Below are 15,350 nucleotides of genomic sequence, written 5' to 3'. Positions count from 1 at the left end.
TTTCAAAATGTTCCTGAACATTCCCCCTATCTGGCATTGGTCGGGCAAACAAACAGTTCCACCCCAAACACACACCATTGCTTGAGCCAATGTTGCTGTGTCAGGTTGGTCGGCATGCTAAAACAAATAGAGCAATGTTTTTGTTAGCACCACAGAGACATTTTTTCATGGAAAACAACCTACATGGCTTACTTAGAGGTGTCTCTGCATATAATATAAGCTAGAATATAATAAAGAATTTTAACTTTGTAAAACTTACATACTTTATACTATATGTCTTTTTTATTTTTTTTATTTTATTGTATTCTATATTGTTCATATATTAACATATCAATTTTATTATATCAATTAATTATATTAATATACTTTATTAAAGTATTATTACAATATTTGTATATTGTATAATGTTATTATTAATTTATATAATTTTATATTATTAATATTAAGAATTTTATTTCCATCACTGGCACATATTTGAGTTATTTTTTTCCCCAATGTTTTTAGTGTTATTAATATCTTATTAGTATTGATGCTTTGGTAATATTATTTGTAAAGCAGTCATGCTATTAAAGTACATTTACATTTGACATTTATTCATTTAGCAGATTATTTTATCCAAAGCGACAAAATGAGGAAGGAAACAACATAAGCGATGCATCTTAAGGAGACAGTAACACGGAAAGTGCTGCATTACAAAGTTTCAATTGCGTTAGAAAAGTACTAGCTAATACAGAGATTTGAGTGCAACTATATATATATATATATATATATATATATATATATATATATATATATATATATATATATATATATATATATATTATTATTATTATTTTTTTTAATTATTATTAATTTGAGTGTATGTTCAAGTGCTCACAAAAAAGTTGTGTCATTAGCCATTTTTTGAAGAGTAAAAAGTATTTTTACACTTTAAGGAGTGAAAGTATTTTTAAAATTGTGAATTGAAACATAAAAGTGAGAGTGAATGAGTGCAAAGTAAGGGAAAAGTTTCAGACTCCACCCTGTCGGGACGTACCAGGCATGTAGACCATCCTGCAGTTGCAGTTCTCTACGATGTAGCGGGTCTCACACTCTATTCGGCAGGCAGACACACTGTACGTCTGAAATAAGCCTGAATCCAGGGCCCTGGTCACACACTCGCCCCATGGAGGAGGAAGGTATGTCAGCTACAGGAGGAGAAAGAATTGTGGTGCTTTAGACAGTTTGATGAGCACTTGATTGACATTCACATATGCAAGGCAAGGAAAGGCAAGTTTATTTACATAGCACATTTCATACACAATGGCAATTAAAAATGCTTTGTATAAAAATCATAAAGAAAATACAAGATAAATAAAAATAAATTTAAAAACCAATTAGGAACATGAAATAAGAATAAAAAGTAATAAAATAAATTTGAAAAAAGTTGAAATGATTAAAATGAATAAAAAAGAAAAAGAATACTAAATTGTTAACACCACCCATAACTGCTGTCAACCTTCCCTGATAAAACAGAGGATAACCAAAAATTGTTAATGCACACATTCATTTTTGTTAACCTTCCCTGGTACAGCAGAGGATAACTAAATTGTATGCACTCAACCACACTGGGAATGGAGATATGTTATACAAAGGGAGAAAGAGTCAGTAGAACTTACAATAGCAGTAGCCCAGAAACATCAATAGCCCAGAACACTTTCATTTGCAAAAAAAAAAAAAAAAAAAAAGAAAAAAAGGTTTTGTGTGATTCCGTTTTATGCATACCATGCATAACTCTCCACTTCACAAACACAGGGCAATGCATGTTAATTAGTTTACATTTGGCACACACTGTGCACATGGTTGGTCTCTCCTATCCATTCTGTGCAAGAGTGATAAGCAGTTGCCATTAAATTAATTTATTATAAAATAAAAATTAAAAAAGGGTTGGTTTACAAATAACTCAGGGCTTCTTAGAATTCTTTGTCTCAAGCATTTAGAGGAACATAACAAGCTTATTTTTCCTGGTGCAGCAACAGGCATCCTACTGGAGTGTGCCACAATATTTACTTGCAAACAACTCCACAACTCCTACCACATTCATACTCCAAAAACCCTCCCTAAACAAACAGCCTGAACTGGCCATCATCTCCATGAACCTGGCAGCAGACATTAAGGGAGGGATGGAGGGAGGAAAGGAGGGCGTAATGGGCATAAATGTCAAGAGAGAAAGAAATATTGAGTGAGATTAAGGATTTCAGAGAGAATAACAAACCTAGAGGTAGAAACGTGGTACAAGAAATCCAGGTGGAGAGGAGGAGGAGCCCATCTGCCCAAAAACAATAGGTTGCCAACATCCTCATTACTCTAAGCATACAGTACCCACGGTTCCACACAGGCCAGCTTATTCAGTCTCAGCAGGGGACATCATGGGTAATGCAGTCTTATTGAAGGGGCCAATTATGAACAATAAGCTGAATTGGAGACGATAAGAGGAAACATAATTTCTGTCCAACTGCGTCTGGAAACCACTGAGCATCACAGGCACAGATTATACAGTTGCAATCAAAATTATTCAACCCCCCCAAGACAGTAAGGATTTACAAAGGTAAGCTTTTCTGATGACCCAGAATTTTTTAACTTTACATCTATATCAGCTGAGTGACACATTCAATGTCATAGTGTGAATATATAACCTAATATTTGTAAATAGCAGGATTTTTTAAAAATACAGCCATGTCATAATTATTCAACCCCTATTGCATGTAGCTGTTTCTTAAATATGTAAGGCTACACAAGTAATTGTTTTAAAATAAAATTAAGTCATCAGTCTGCAATGGCACTTATTTAAGTTTTAAAATTTAAGTTTAGCGTTGTAAGCAAAAATGTATTTCTATGCAAAAAAAGCAATAAAAATAAGCTGTCTCAAAAGCTAATAGAGGAGATTATTTCATTACACAAGAAAGGTCATGGCTAAAAGTACATTTCCAAGGCACTTCAATTTCCAATAGACAAAGTTGGCAGCACCATTCATAATTTTTTTTTAAAATATGGTACAACAGCAACCTTCTTGGGGTGTGGAAGAAAGCAAAACTTCACCAAAGGAAATGTTGACTTGAATATTCAAGAAGTAATAGGAAAGAAGTAGGAAAGACCTGTGGAGCCCTTGAAGAAGGTTTTATAGACGTATGACACTAAACTGAAAATGAGTTTTAGACCCATGGGTTAGCAGTACGTCTGGAGTAAGATGACAAGGTGATGACAAGAACGACACCATCCCCACAGTCAAGCATGGAGGTGGGTCAGTCCTGTTATGGGGGTGTTTTGCGGCTGCAGGAAATGGCTATCCTGACTATGTGACTGACACCATGGATTCTTTCAGATATCAGGCCATTTTGGCATGAAAAATATGATGCCTTCAGTGTGTAAATTGAAGCTCGGTGATCACTGGACTTTACAGCAAGACAATATCACTAAGAATACATCCAATTTGTCCAAAATCTGGTTCAGGGATAGGTCGTGAAATGTCCTTAAATGGCCCTTTCAGTCCATCATTATAATCCCATTGCAAACCTTTGTTGGGATTTCAAGGAAGCAGTGGCAGCACAGAAACCAAAGAATGTCAATGAGCTGGAAGCTTTTGCTCATGAGAAATGTGTAAAAATCCTAATAGAGAGGTGTCCGAAGCCTGAGAACACTTACCTGAAACATTTATTTGCTGTTATTAAGGATAAAGGATGCTCCACAAATGATTGACTTTGGGGGTTGAATATTTTTGACATGACATTTGTGGAGAGAATTAGTTATTTTTTATTTAAAAATTTGGGTAAACTGAACTCTTTGGTCTCAAAATCACTCAAGTGTGTATTAAAAACTTACTTTGACTGTTTACTGAGGTTTTAGTTGATGTGTTTTAATTCACATCACCAGAATGTATTGCTGGTCAGGGAGGTTGAATCATTTTGATTGCAACTGTATCTAGCTGATATCACACGGTTACTGATCAGAAAAAGATATGTGACAGGCAAATGAAATTCGTGGTGGTGGTTCACAGATAAAATCAAAGCTATTTTAGCATGTGGAGATTTGAAAAGGTCTGTATTCTTACCTCTGCTCAGTGAACCATAAAATAGCAGAAAGTAAGCCTAGCTTCCAGAACTGACTAGGTATCAAAGGGAAAACAATGGCCTCCTGCAACAAATAATTTCTTTAAAACAAACTCAATGACAACTGCTTTAATTCACATCATTTTAAAAACTTGATTTGTATTTCTCCAGATAACTTTTAGAAGTAGCAGCCTCTATACTCTCTTTGAACTGCATGAGAATTTATTTTTTTAATTAGGCCTTGCTCAAAGTATATTAAGTTAACCTATATTTCTGTGTATTATTATTAACTGTGCAGATACAAGATTGCACTAGTAATTCCAGCATCAAAGGTTAGCAAATATAGCTCTAAAAATGTAAATACTAAAAAATTTTATAGAAATAATTAAGGGCTGCTGCCCGCAATTTTTCACACTCAAATTTAAAAGCTCACCATTCACACATACTGTGGAATAATTGCAAAAAACTGGTCAAATTTTTTCAGAAATTCCCCACCCCCCCAAAATAAAACAAAAAATCTCAGATTATTCATAAATAATATTGAATGTGTTTATAATCTTATGATAAACAGAAAGTATATAATCTTATGATAAAAAAGAAAGTATATATAATTTGTGTTGTCTTAACCTTGTAAACATGTAATTCTGGTTCTGTTCAATCTACCTCACTTTGAAAAGTCTTATTTCAATCCACTCGATGACAGCAAGCACTAGAAGATCTCTCTATCACAATATACAGATCTGAAATTTAGGTGGCGCTCTAAACACATTTTAGCCCTCAAACATGTGCTCGTCCATAGACATTCAGTCTAATTTTCAGTTCATGCATCACACTTGTTATTTTATTTAATATCTTGACCTCTGAGTGGACTAGAAGCTAAATCTAAGTGTCATTAGAAAGCTTTCATCCTCCCCTTTGTGATGATATATTAAATTTTATCATCAATAGTTGAAAACATACTTTTTTTTGATGATTTGTTTTGCATGCTTTTCCTGCTCAATGGCATATTTTGTTATGGACATCTAAGATATAACATTAGATTATTCAGCCAAGCAAGCTCACAGACAAGTAAAAAATTTCAGTTTTTTTAGAAAACTGTAAAAGGTAAAAGCAGATATAAAGTTTTTAGCTATTTGGGGCTTACAGCAGCTGTGATCAGCGCATAAAAGAGACATTTGTATTTGATGACTTACAGAAATCTTATTTCACTTTGTGATTCTTTTGAAAATCTTTCGAATTGTGGTATTAGGGCAACACAGTAATAAGAATGAGAGATTTCATTTGATATATGACTTGTTCATTTAGGTGCTATGTGAAGGACTTTTATTATCATATAAATATTTCTACCCCATTACTTCTATGGGGTGCTAATTTTCCACACATATTATATGAGGCTTTATTTTGTTATTTTAATTAACTAAAATGCAAAAGTGGTGGTTATCTCTGAAAAGTTCAGATTCTAAGCACATGATACCTCATATGCCTGACTTATGTATACGGAGACTTTAATATTTTAATCGTAAACTTTTGTCACAATATAGGGCCCCCCTTTGGACCTACCGGCAGGTTGCATTCGAGGGGTTTTAGAATGAGATTATTACAAATCGGTATTTTAGACTGATCTCAGGGACGAAAGTTCTTCAGCTGAAATGTCTACAGAGTGGCACCAAAAGTGACATTTTAGTTGCAAATTATGTTATACAATGAAGAGGAATGCCTATTTTATTAACTCTACCCCCTAACCCAAACCCCAACCCTAAACCTAACCGTCAACAGGGTTGGGGAGTAACGGAATACATGTAACGTGAATACATATTTAAAATACAAAAGTAACTGTATTCCACTACAGTTACAAATTAAATCATTAGTATTTAGAATACAGTTACATTCAAAAAGCATTTTGATTACCGAAGAGATTACTTTGCATTTTATTGTCATTTGTTTCATTTCATATTTAGTCCTTTCAGATAGAAAACATTTATGCATATAAATGATGCGATCCAAAGTGCATTTGAATAGCAGTGAAACACTTTCTTATGATGTGTTACATTCATACGAGCAGACAGAGAAGTAAGTTTGAAGTAAGTTTGGAGCAGCAGAAACAGAAGTAAACCTTGTGCAAATTGTCAGCTTTACCCTAAGCTAAAATGCTATTTCTAGCCATTTTACATGCACATGTTACCAGGCACGGTCATATTTTTTTATCAAGAAAATTCACATTAGATCATAATTTCTTTTTTTTCCTAGTAAGACCTTTGATATTAGGGCAATATTCTTGATAATAATTTTTGTATTGTTTTCCTGTAAAAATATCTAAAACTCGTTAAAACAAGATCAATTTGATTTATCTTGTTTTAGAAACAAAACTGCACAAGATATTTAGGTTTTTCAGAGAATGTATTTTTAACGTGTATTTTGTCTTACTGTACTTGCAGAGTTTGTATAGTCAAAACAAGTGAAAAAATCTACCAGTGCTGAAGAAGTAATCCAAAGTATTTAGAATACGTTACTGACCTTGAGTAATCTAACGAAATACGTTACAAATGACATTTTACAGCATGTATTCTGTAATCTGTAGTGGAATACATCTCAAAAGTAACCCTCCCAACCCTGACCATCAGTGGAGTAAAAGTGCAATATTTGAGGGAAAATGCAACCTCAAAGTCATGCTCATCATTGATCACTGTGTAACAAAAAAAGTTTTTTTTTCTTTTTTTATTCTGGGTAGTAAGTGTTATTTCCTAATTGCTTATGCCTCAAAAGTATAGAAAATGGCTATTATTCCCCACAAACTTTGCTTTTGTGACCAGGACAGTGATATTTTGACATTTTCCAATGAGAAAATTGGCGAATTTCTGTCTTTTCGTTCACATAAAGTAAAAAAAAAAATAAAATAAAAAACATATGAATCCAAATTAACTTATACTGAAGTAATATTCAAAGCCGTGCTAGTCCATAATGGTAACAAGTACCCGTATCTTCCCCTGGCTCACTCGTTGCACCTCAAAGAGGATTACAACAGCATCAAGACCTTGCTGGATGCCTTGAAGTATGATGAGTATGGCTGGGAGGTCATAGGAGACTTCAAAATGGTGGCATACATGATGGGTTTCCAAGGTGGTTTTACCAAGTTTCTCTGCTATCTTTGCCTTTGGGACAGCAGGGACACAAAGGCACACTACCACAGGTGGGACTGGCCACAGCAGACCGAGTCTTCATCGGACCACAGATAAAGAAGGATTTTGGATTCATATGTTGTTTTATTCTGACCTTATGTGAACGAAAAGTCACAAATTCACCTGTTTTCTTATTGGAAATAGGTACATTTCAAAATATCACTGTCCTGGTCACAAAAGCAAAGTTTGTGGGGAATAATAGCCATTTTCTATACTTTTGAGGCATAAGCAATTAGGAAATAACACTTACTACCCAGGAACAAAAATTGTGTTACATAGTGTTATGTGAATGTTATAATTTCCTGGTTTCCATAGGATCAGAACCGGTCAGTAGCGCCACAGGAAAAGGTGAACACATTTGAATTGATGCAAAGTTTTCTGATGGGTGATGAAGCTTGTAAGTATTTTGACAGAATGTTGTCAATCTCAAAGTGCCAGAACATTTGGTAGCAACATGTCCACTTTCTGTGTGATCATGTTGGATATTTGGTATAACAGCACTGGGATGCTTCACTGTTTGTATAACTCCACTTATTCGTGTTAACAGCATTTAAGACCAACCTAGTCTCATAGAATGAACGTTTCTATAACACAATTTTTGCAAACTGAGTTTTGCTGCAGTTTCCTGGTGAAATGAACACTAGAGGCGCTACAACAACTATGCATTTTAATCACTTTCACACAAATCATGGGTACTATGGCTGTTTAGGAATTTAAAAACCCTTATTCTTCACTCTGTTACTCACACCATGCTATGTTATGATATCGCAAAACTTTTACTCTAACGCATCATTTGAAAAACGATCAATTTTAACGCTTGTATTACAGACCCACCTACATTTACACACTTATTCCAACATGATTAGCTTCCGCTCTAGCTCACCTGATAGAGTGTTGGACTTTGGACTTGGAGACTGATCCTCATGCCCAGACAGGGATGCTCAGAGTGAAAGTGATGTGAAAGTACCATAGAAGTGACACAAAATGACGTGGTTGCTTCAGTAAATGTGCTTTTCATGTTGAATTTGCTTTTAAAATACTATCGGTTGGGTTTAGGTATTGGTTTAGGGTAAGGGCGTCTGTTTTGTTCACTTCTCATTTATCTTTTAGGACACTATTGGTTAGGTTAAGGCTAAAGTTTTAGGTTAGGGAGGTACGTTTTACTCATTAAAACATCCATCTAATATTCAACTTAAAAACCTCGTCTTAAAAACCTTACATTTTACTTGCTTTTTGCGATCCCCACTGGACATTTCACTAGAAAACTGCAACCAAACATGTAATGAAGTACGTCATTTTGGTTTGCAAAAATGTTGCCATTGTCACGTAAATTTTATGAGATCAGGCTGTTTAAGACTTAAAACTATTTTTGTTTGTAGAGCAAAACTAGACAACATATCTTAGCATAGTGTTTCTAAAATGTAAGTTACTTGACATTAACTTCTTGTGTCTTGAATTCAAGAACTGAGCTTAATTCAAACAGTCGATTGAAAAAGCTGATGTTCTGATTCCTTTATTTATTCATTAATTATTAAAACAGTGAGATTTTACATCAGGGTTCTGTCCTTCATGACCTTCCCTTTCAGCCTGAATGTATATGTGTGTGTGTGTGTGTGTGTGTGTGTGTGTGTGTTTGTGTGTGTGTGTAGTTGTGTTTGTAGCCTTATAATACTCTAGTCTAATTACTCTACTGTACATGTGAACACACTAGCTTGTTGTGATGGTGGAGAGCCGGCAGGAATGACTAGTGATAATACCAAACACTGAGTAAAGCTGAAATAACATAATACTAAGGGGTGAAAGTAACACTCTTTGTAAAACCCTAAAGGGTTAAAAACAGAGCCTATCACATCCTCTGTGCTGAAATCATTGTAAATAGCAACAATGACAGTTGAGAGTGAAGCTTTCTAAACCCACATTTTACCATCTCACTGAAAAGTGCAGGTAGTAACATGCCTCTTTCTGATAAATTCTCTGCAGTTTCTTAAAAATAAAAAAAAGCCTTTCTTTCCTTCCATGCCCAAAAGGGAAAAAATGAAATAAATAAACAATTAAATAAATGGAATTTGGTGTGTATGTGTGCGTGTCATATAGGAACACACAGTTTCCACCATACTGTTTTAGGTAGATGCTATGGTGTGTGTATATATACTGTATATCAAATATATAGCAGTCATTTACAGAGGGATTTGATTCTGGAAGAAGTTCTGTCATTGAATGCTGGGAATGACAGTGTGTGTCTTTAGAAACTATTATATGACCTATATTAACAGGCAGAGTGATGGATATGGGAGTTACCCTTACAGAAGCCCTCAAATGATGGAATTAGGGTTTAGATAGACAGGAGAGAGTGGAAAAATATCCCACTACTGGATGTTTCAGGGTTTTTTGAGGTCCTATAAGCCTTAAGTAAAGTTAATTAGCCGATACTAAATTTACAGGGTGCTCTACTGAGACCAGCGAAAGAGTGGAATGAAAGCAGTTCTAAGAAGAACACGTCATTCAGACTCAATCGGTGAGCTCAAGACTGCTTAACCAAAGAAAACCTATTGCGTCCTATCCCAGTAGCCACATTCGTATTGCATGGCCTCAGAAATTGGGCACATTTACCTTGTTTTTTCTCTTTCTCCTTCTCCCTGGGTCTATTGTAATGGCTTTCTTACTACACTGCGTCAGTGAGTCATTATGGCCCCTGGCTATAGGACATCAGGGCTAATGATAATTAGCTGGAGATGCACCTTCCTGGTCAGGGGATATTTCATGAATCTGTGCTCTCTCGAAATCTACAGGGATTTTCTGCTCTTTTATTTTCTTTTTCATTTTGGTTTAAATATTAATTTCATTGCCACAATGGTCTACACTGTAACAAAATCTAATATGGAACCTGGAAACAAACAGAACATGTTAATATATTCAAAATAATAATAATAATTTTATATTATTATTGCATGCAGTAAAATTAATAAGAAATATTTAAGATTCTGCACTATTTCTGGGTTACTAATCAAATAAGCAAATTTTTTAAACTGACCATGTTAACTTCTTTATACAAAAGGTCAGGTTTCTTTGCTACTACCCTTTTTGGAATTCTGAAATTCATGTTAATTTTTCATTTAACTATTCCCTAAAATTGCTATGTTGATAATGTAATTTGTAATGAAAAATGCAAAATACTGTAGAGGCATTTTCACAATTGAACTCCGAATTTTAAACCCCACTTTAATTTTGCTCTGTTAATTTAATTTTCCATAATTAATGCTGCCTGTCCTATCAGCCTCTATGCCCTTGGAAATGTAATTTTCAGTAAAGTAATGTAGATATAAAAAACTAAAGGTAAGGTAAGAGAGCAGGAGACACTGACAGATAAATACAGCTCTGAGAGGATTGTCGACGGCCTCCCTAACATGGACACTGAGCAGATAAGCAGCCACCACCCTCACACTCTCAGATAAAACCAGGGGCACCTGTGGGCAAAGGATACAAACACTCTGACAGAAACACCATTAATATTTCACCACAGCTTGATATGTATTAAAAAAGCTAAAACACATATTAGAGGGTTGCCATGACAAGGCAGATGCATTTAAGTTAAACAATGATGAGCAAGGCTGCTTATTATCATCATTAACGTGGATTTGTGCTAATAATCTCTTTATATTATCATGCTGTTACAACACTGGGCTATCGAAAACTGAATAAAATCAACACCATTCAGTGCTTGCCAAACATGTTCATAAATGTAATTATACAGCACAACTATAGAGGGCTGGGGTTACAAGTGCACTATAATTAGCTTGTCTTTCAGTTTAACAGCTACATAAACATAACAATTAGCATAATTAAAGAAAAGCAGTAATCATCCAAAAGCATAATTAAAAACAAGAAAGTGAAAAAAAAAAAATAAAAAAAAATAATCATTCATAGTAACCTGAAAAACACCAGTGGCACAGCATGCTAATCATGCTAATGTTCTTTTTTCATGGCATATTCCACAAAAAGGGTACAAAATAGGGCCCGGAACTCTTAAAAAAGGAATAAATGAAATTCAACAAGCTGTCAGTGAAAAGAGGTGCTTAAACTTCAGAAAATGTTGATCATCAACCACAAGACACGCTGGTGTCAGGAGCACAACCTCTTCCTCAACGTCAGCAAGACCAAGGAGCTTATGGTGGACTTCAGGAGAAAAGACAGAGAACACAGTCCCATCACCATCAATGGAGCACCGGTGGAGAGAGTCAGCAGCTTCAAGTTCCTCAGTGTCCACAACAGGGAGGAACTCACATGGTCCGTCCACACTGAGGCCCTTGTGAAGAAGGCTCATCAGCACCTCTTCTTCCTGAGACGGCTGATGAAGTTTGGAATGAAACACCACATCCACACATGGTTCTACACCAGCACTGTAGAGAGCATCCTGACTGGTTGCATCTCTGCCTGATATGGCAATAGCACCGCCCTCAAAAGCAAAGCCCTGCAAAGGGTGGTGCGAACTGCTAGACACATCATCGGAGGTAAGCTTCCCTCCCTCCAGGACATATATACCAGGCAGTGTGTGAAAAAAGCTCGGAGGATCATCAGAGACTCCAGCCACCAGAGCCATGGGTTGCTCTCATTGCTACCATCAGGCAGGCGGTATCGCAGCATCAGGACCCGTACCAGCCGACTCCATGACAGCTTCTTCCCCCAAGCAATCAGACTTTTGAACTCTTGATCTCTCACGATCAATATACATCAGCACTGCACTTTATTAATTTTATTATCTCACACTGGACTGTCATAAATTATATTCTCTCTTAACAATACACTGGCAACTGACTATCATCCGACAGCCTGAATGTCAATACAGTACAATCCAACCTACTGTATATTTTATATACACTTTATATACTATTTTTATTGTACGTGTATTCTATATTGTGTGTATGTGTATTCTATATTGAGTATATTGTATACTGTACATTGTATATTATTATTTGTATATTGTGTTGTGTGTAATTATGTGTATATTAGATATGTAAATTGTGTTGAGTAAATCTGATATTTATTGTAAATTGGTATATGTCTCATCACTGTCATGACTGCTATGTTGCTCGGAACTGCACCCAAGACTTTCACCCACTGTTGCACTTGTGCATATGGTTGTGTGACAATAAAAGTGATTTGATTTTGATTTGGAAAAAAAGCTAAAAATTATTATTAAAATATAATAACAATATACTAAGTAGTATTAAATTATTATTTATAGTAATAATGTAGTAAAAATAGTATTTATTTTATATGAAATATTTATGAATATTACAACTCTGTTCCCTAAATTTAGGACATGTCTAAAGCAACATGTCACATGATGTTACCATGAGTAAGGGGTTTTATTTTGCTGCATTCCATCCAACTCGGAAAGTTAAAATTTCCATCTTCCTACATGGATAAGTTCAACTGAACACCACTTAAAATCAGACTTCAAACTTGAAACTCTTGCAAAAATCTAGTACTCCAGTTTTGCCAAGACGCAGGTGCATGACATGCAAACATGTCGACACCCAGGGAGATTTACAAGTTAATGATGAACATCACTTTTATCCAGATGAAATGTATTCATGAGTCAAAGTTCCTACATTACATCATAATGACACTTAAGTGCAGACACAAGTGTGTAAATTACACTTGCTTCTGATAACTGTACACCTGTAGAACAAATGCTTGCATTGCATAGCATTGGCTTCGATCATAGCTCATCTAAATAAAATCACAATATTATTTTAAATAATAATTAAATATTATGTTTTTGGTCATTAAAATGAGTTAATCATTAATAAAACATTTATTTACTATAACGGAGTGATTATTTGCACTAGGTGTAAATAGCACCTGCCACACAGCATGGCTATGTGCACTCCAGTAGTCTTTTGGAAACACAGAAATTAAAGTCAAACTGTGCCCCCATGTTTTGCTGCAATAACGTAGAGAGTAAAGTAGGTGTGGATGAGTTTTTTTCAAGCGGACGTCCCAGGTTCGATTCCCCCCTTTGTCCATTTTTTTCCCATCCTGTCTCCACTCTTAATATTTCCTTTAATACTACTTATAATAATAAATAAAAATGAATATACTGGAAAGGTTTATATATATATATATATATATATATATATATATATATATATATATATATATATATATATATATATATACAGTATATTATTATTATTATTTTGGACATGGTGAGGAATTGAGAGAAGGGTTTGATGCGAGTAAAATTAACCATGATGTTACTATAGTAACATTGTAGTAACCACGCATTTTGCCAATAGTTTTAATGCAATGTTTGACCATGTTTAATTTTGTTGTTTACTATGGTTACTGTAGTAAAACCATGGTTAATTTTTGTACGGTAAGGTTAGGGTTAGGTTTAGGGGTAGGGGTAGGGGTTGGTGTAGGGTGTCTGTGGGACTCTAAATAAATTTAAGAAAAACACTGCAGTGATACTGTATGTTAATATTTAATTAGGACTGCAAATAGCATCTAACACTATTTGCACTCGGTGCAAAAAAGATTCCCTTTGGTGCTATTTACACATAGGCATCTATCGCTATTTGCACTAAGTGTAAATAGCATCTATCTCTATTTATATTTAGTGCAAATAGCCACTGCTTAACTATAATGACTGGAATAACAACTCAATAAAATATGCAAGCATCAAGAACTCCTAGACTAGTTGAGGGACCAGAAAAAAAAAAGCCAGCTTCCATTAACCATTAGTAAAGGGGAGTTTAACAGGACTTGCAATGGTAGGCTAGTTTCCCCCGTACTTTGATAAGAGTTTGATTAAGTGAGACCGATTGAAAACTGAGTTAGTCAGACCGGTGACGCCCCGGCCTGAATCGGGCGGGGGAGGAGTATGACGAGGAGGAGGGCGTGGCTGAATCACTGAATCAGCTGATCAGCGGGAGAGCGAGATAAAGGGGAGCCGAAGGTGCCAGTTGAAGAGAGAGAGAGAGAAAGAGAGACGCACGCGGCTGCGCTGCACGTGTGTGTTTGTTTATGCACCCCCCCCCCCCCCACACACACACACACACACACACACAGCTGTACAAACCACTGCTATGAAGATTCATTTACATCTCATTAAGAAGGCTTAAGATAGATCACCCAGAGGAGGCTGACAAAATATAAATATAAATTTTGCACATTTAACAGAATAGAAATGTAGAGCAATGAAGAGTATGGGCACATGGAAATTGATCATCTCACTTAAGACTCATTTACACCTGGTATTAACATCCATCTCAGGTAATCCAATCACAAGTGGACAGGTGAGACAGATAAACATTTACAGCTGGTATTAACATGTCTCCTATGACCACTTGTGATGAGATTTCATAGAAAGGTTTCATACAAACATTACTTACTACATCAGAGTTGTTCAACTTTGCACACTGTTGCACCAAAATATATTTACATTTTTATCTCATCACAAACATAACATTTTAAATGAAATGCTCTGTTAATTTAGTTGAGTACCTGTATTAAATGAACTTCAGATTTGCATGCTTCACATGATCTACATTCATTAATTCACATGTATTATTCTAGCAGACACTTCTAGTAAATTTTCAGTGTCACTGAATGTTGAATTTAGGTATAACGAAGGGTGTTTAAGTAAGGGCTTTTCCGAATTTTTTAATCTGATGGTTGTTTTCTTTCAAAGACATGCCAAACCAGCAAAGGTTAAAGCTCTTTTGTTTAAAGTGTTAAATAAACACTGTGTTTAAGGTGTTTAAACATCAGTAATCGCCATGGAAGGAGACATTAAATCAGGAAAGGCAAAGGTGAGGTCAAAGCTCACTCACTCTCTGCTCCTGGGTAGCCACGAAGGTTTGAAACCCTGGGGCGACTCCGAAACCCAGCTCATGCACAAAGGGAGGCTCCGTCTGACTGTGGATCTGCACCCGCACTCCTGCTTCAAATGCTGTCTCTTCTAAGACAGAGAAACAGAGAAATAGAAAGAATAGTTTTGCTGTGAATTTAAGAATACTATGAATACAGAACGAGAAGTTAAGCAGGAGCTCTAGCACCCAGATTTTAAATTGGACATCAA

General features: G+C 35.4%; 1 protein-coding gene across 3 annotated transcripts in view; it reads right to left on the bottom strand.

Annotated features, from left to right (window-relative positions):
- The window catches only part of LOC127451835 (acid-sensing ion channel 2-like), a 182,556-nt gene that overhangs the window by 36,870 nt on the left and 130,336 nt on the right, over positions 1 to 15,350 (bottom strand). For all 3 annotated transcript variants that reach the window (XM_051716804.1, XM_051716806.1, XM_051716805.1), the window contains exons 3-4: positions 15,103 to 15,230; positions 1,037 to 1,187 (exon numbers count right to left, since the gene is read on the bottom strand). In XM_051716804.1, coding sequence (XP_051572764.1) covers positions 1,037 to 1,187; positions 15,103 to 15,230 — 279 coding nt within the window. The remainder of the gene's footprint in view (positions 1 to 1,036; positions 1,188 to 15,102; positions 15,231 to 15,350) is intronic.

This window comes from Myxocyprinus asiaticus, chromosome 14 (genome assembly GCF_019703515.2).
Source record: "Myxocyprinus asiaticus isolate MX2 ecotype Aquarium Trade chromosome 14, UBuf_Myxa_2, whole genome shotgun sequence".
Classification (NCBI taxonomy): Eukaryota; Metazoa; Chordata; class Actinopteri; order Cypriniformes; family Catostomidae; genus Myxocyprinus; species Myxocyprinus asiaticus.
The sequence above is the reverse complement of the archived record's forward strand: the minus strand, read 5'-3'. Positions and strand labels throughout refer to the sequence as shown.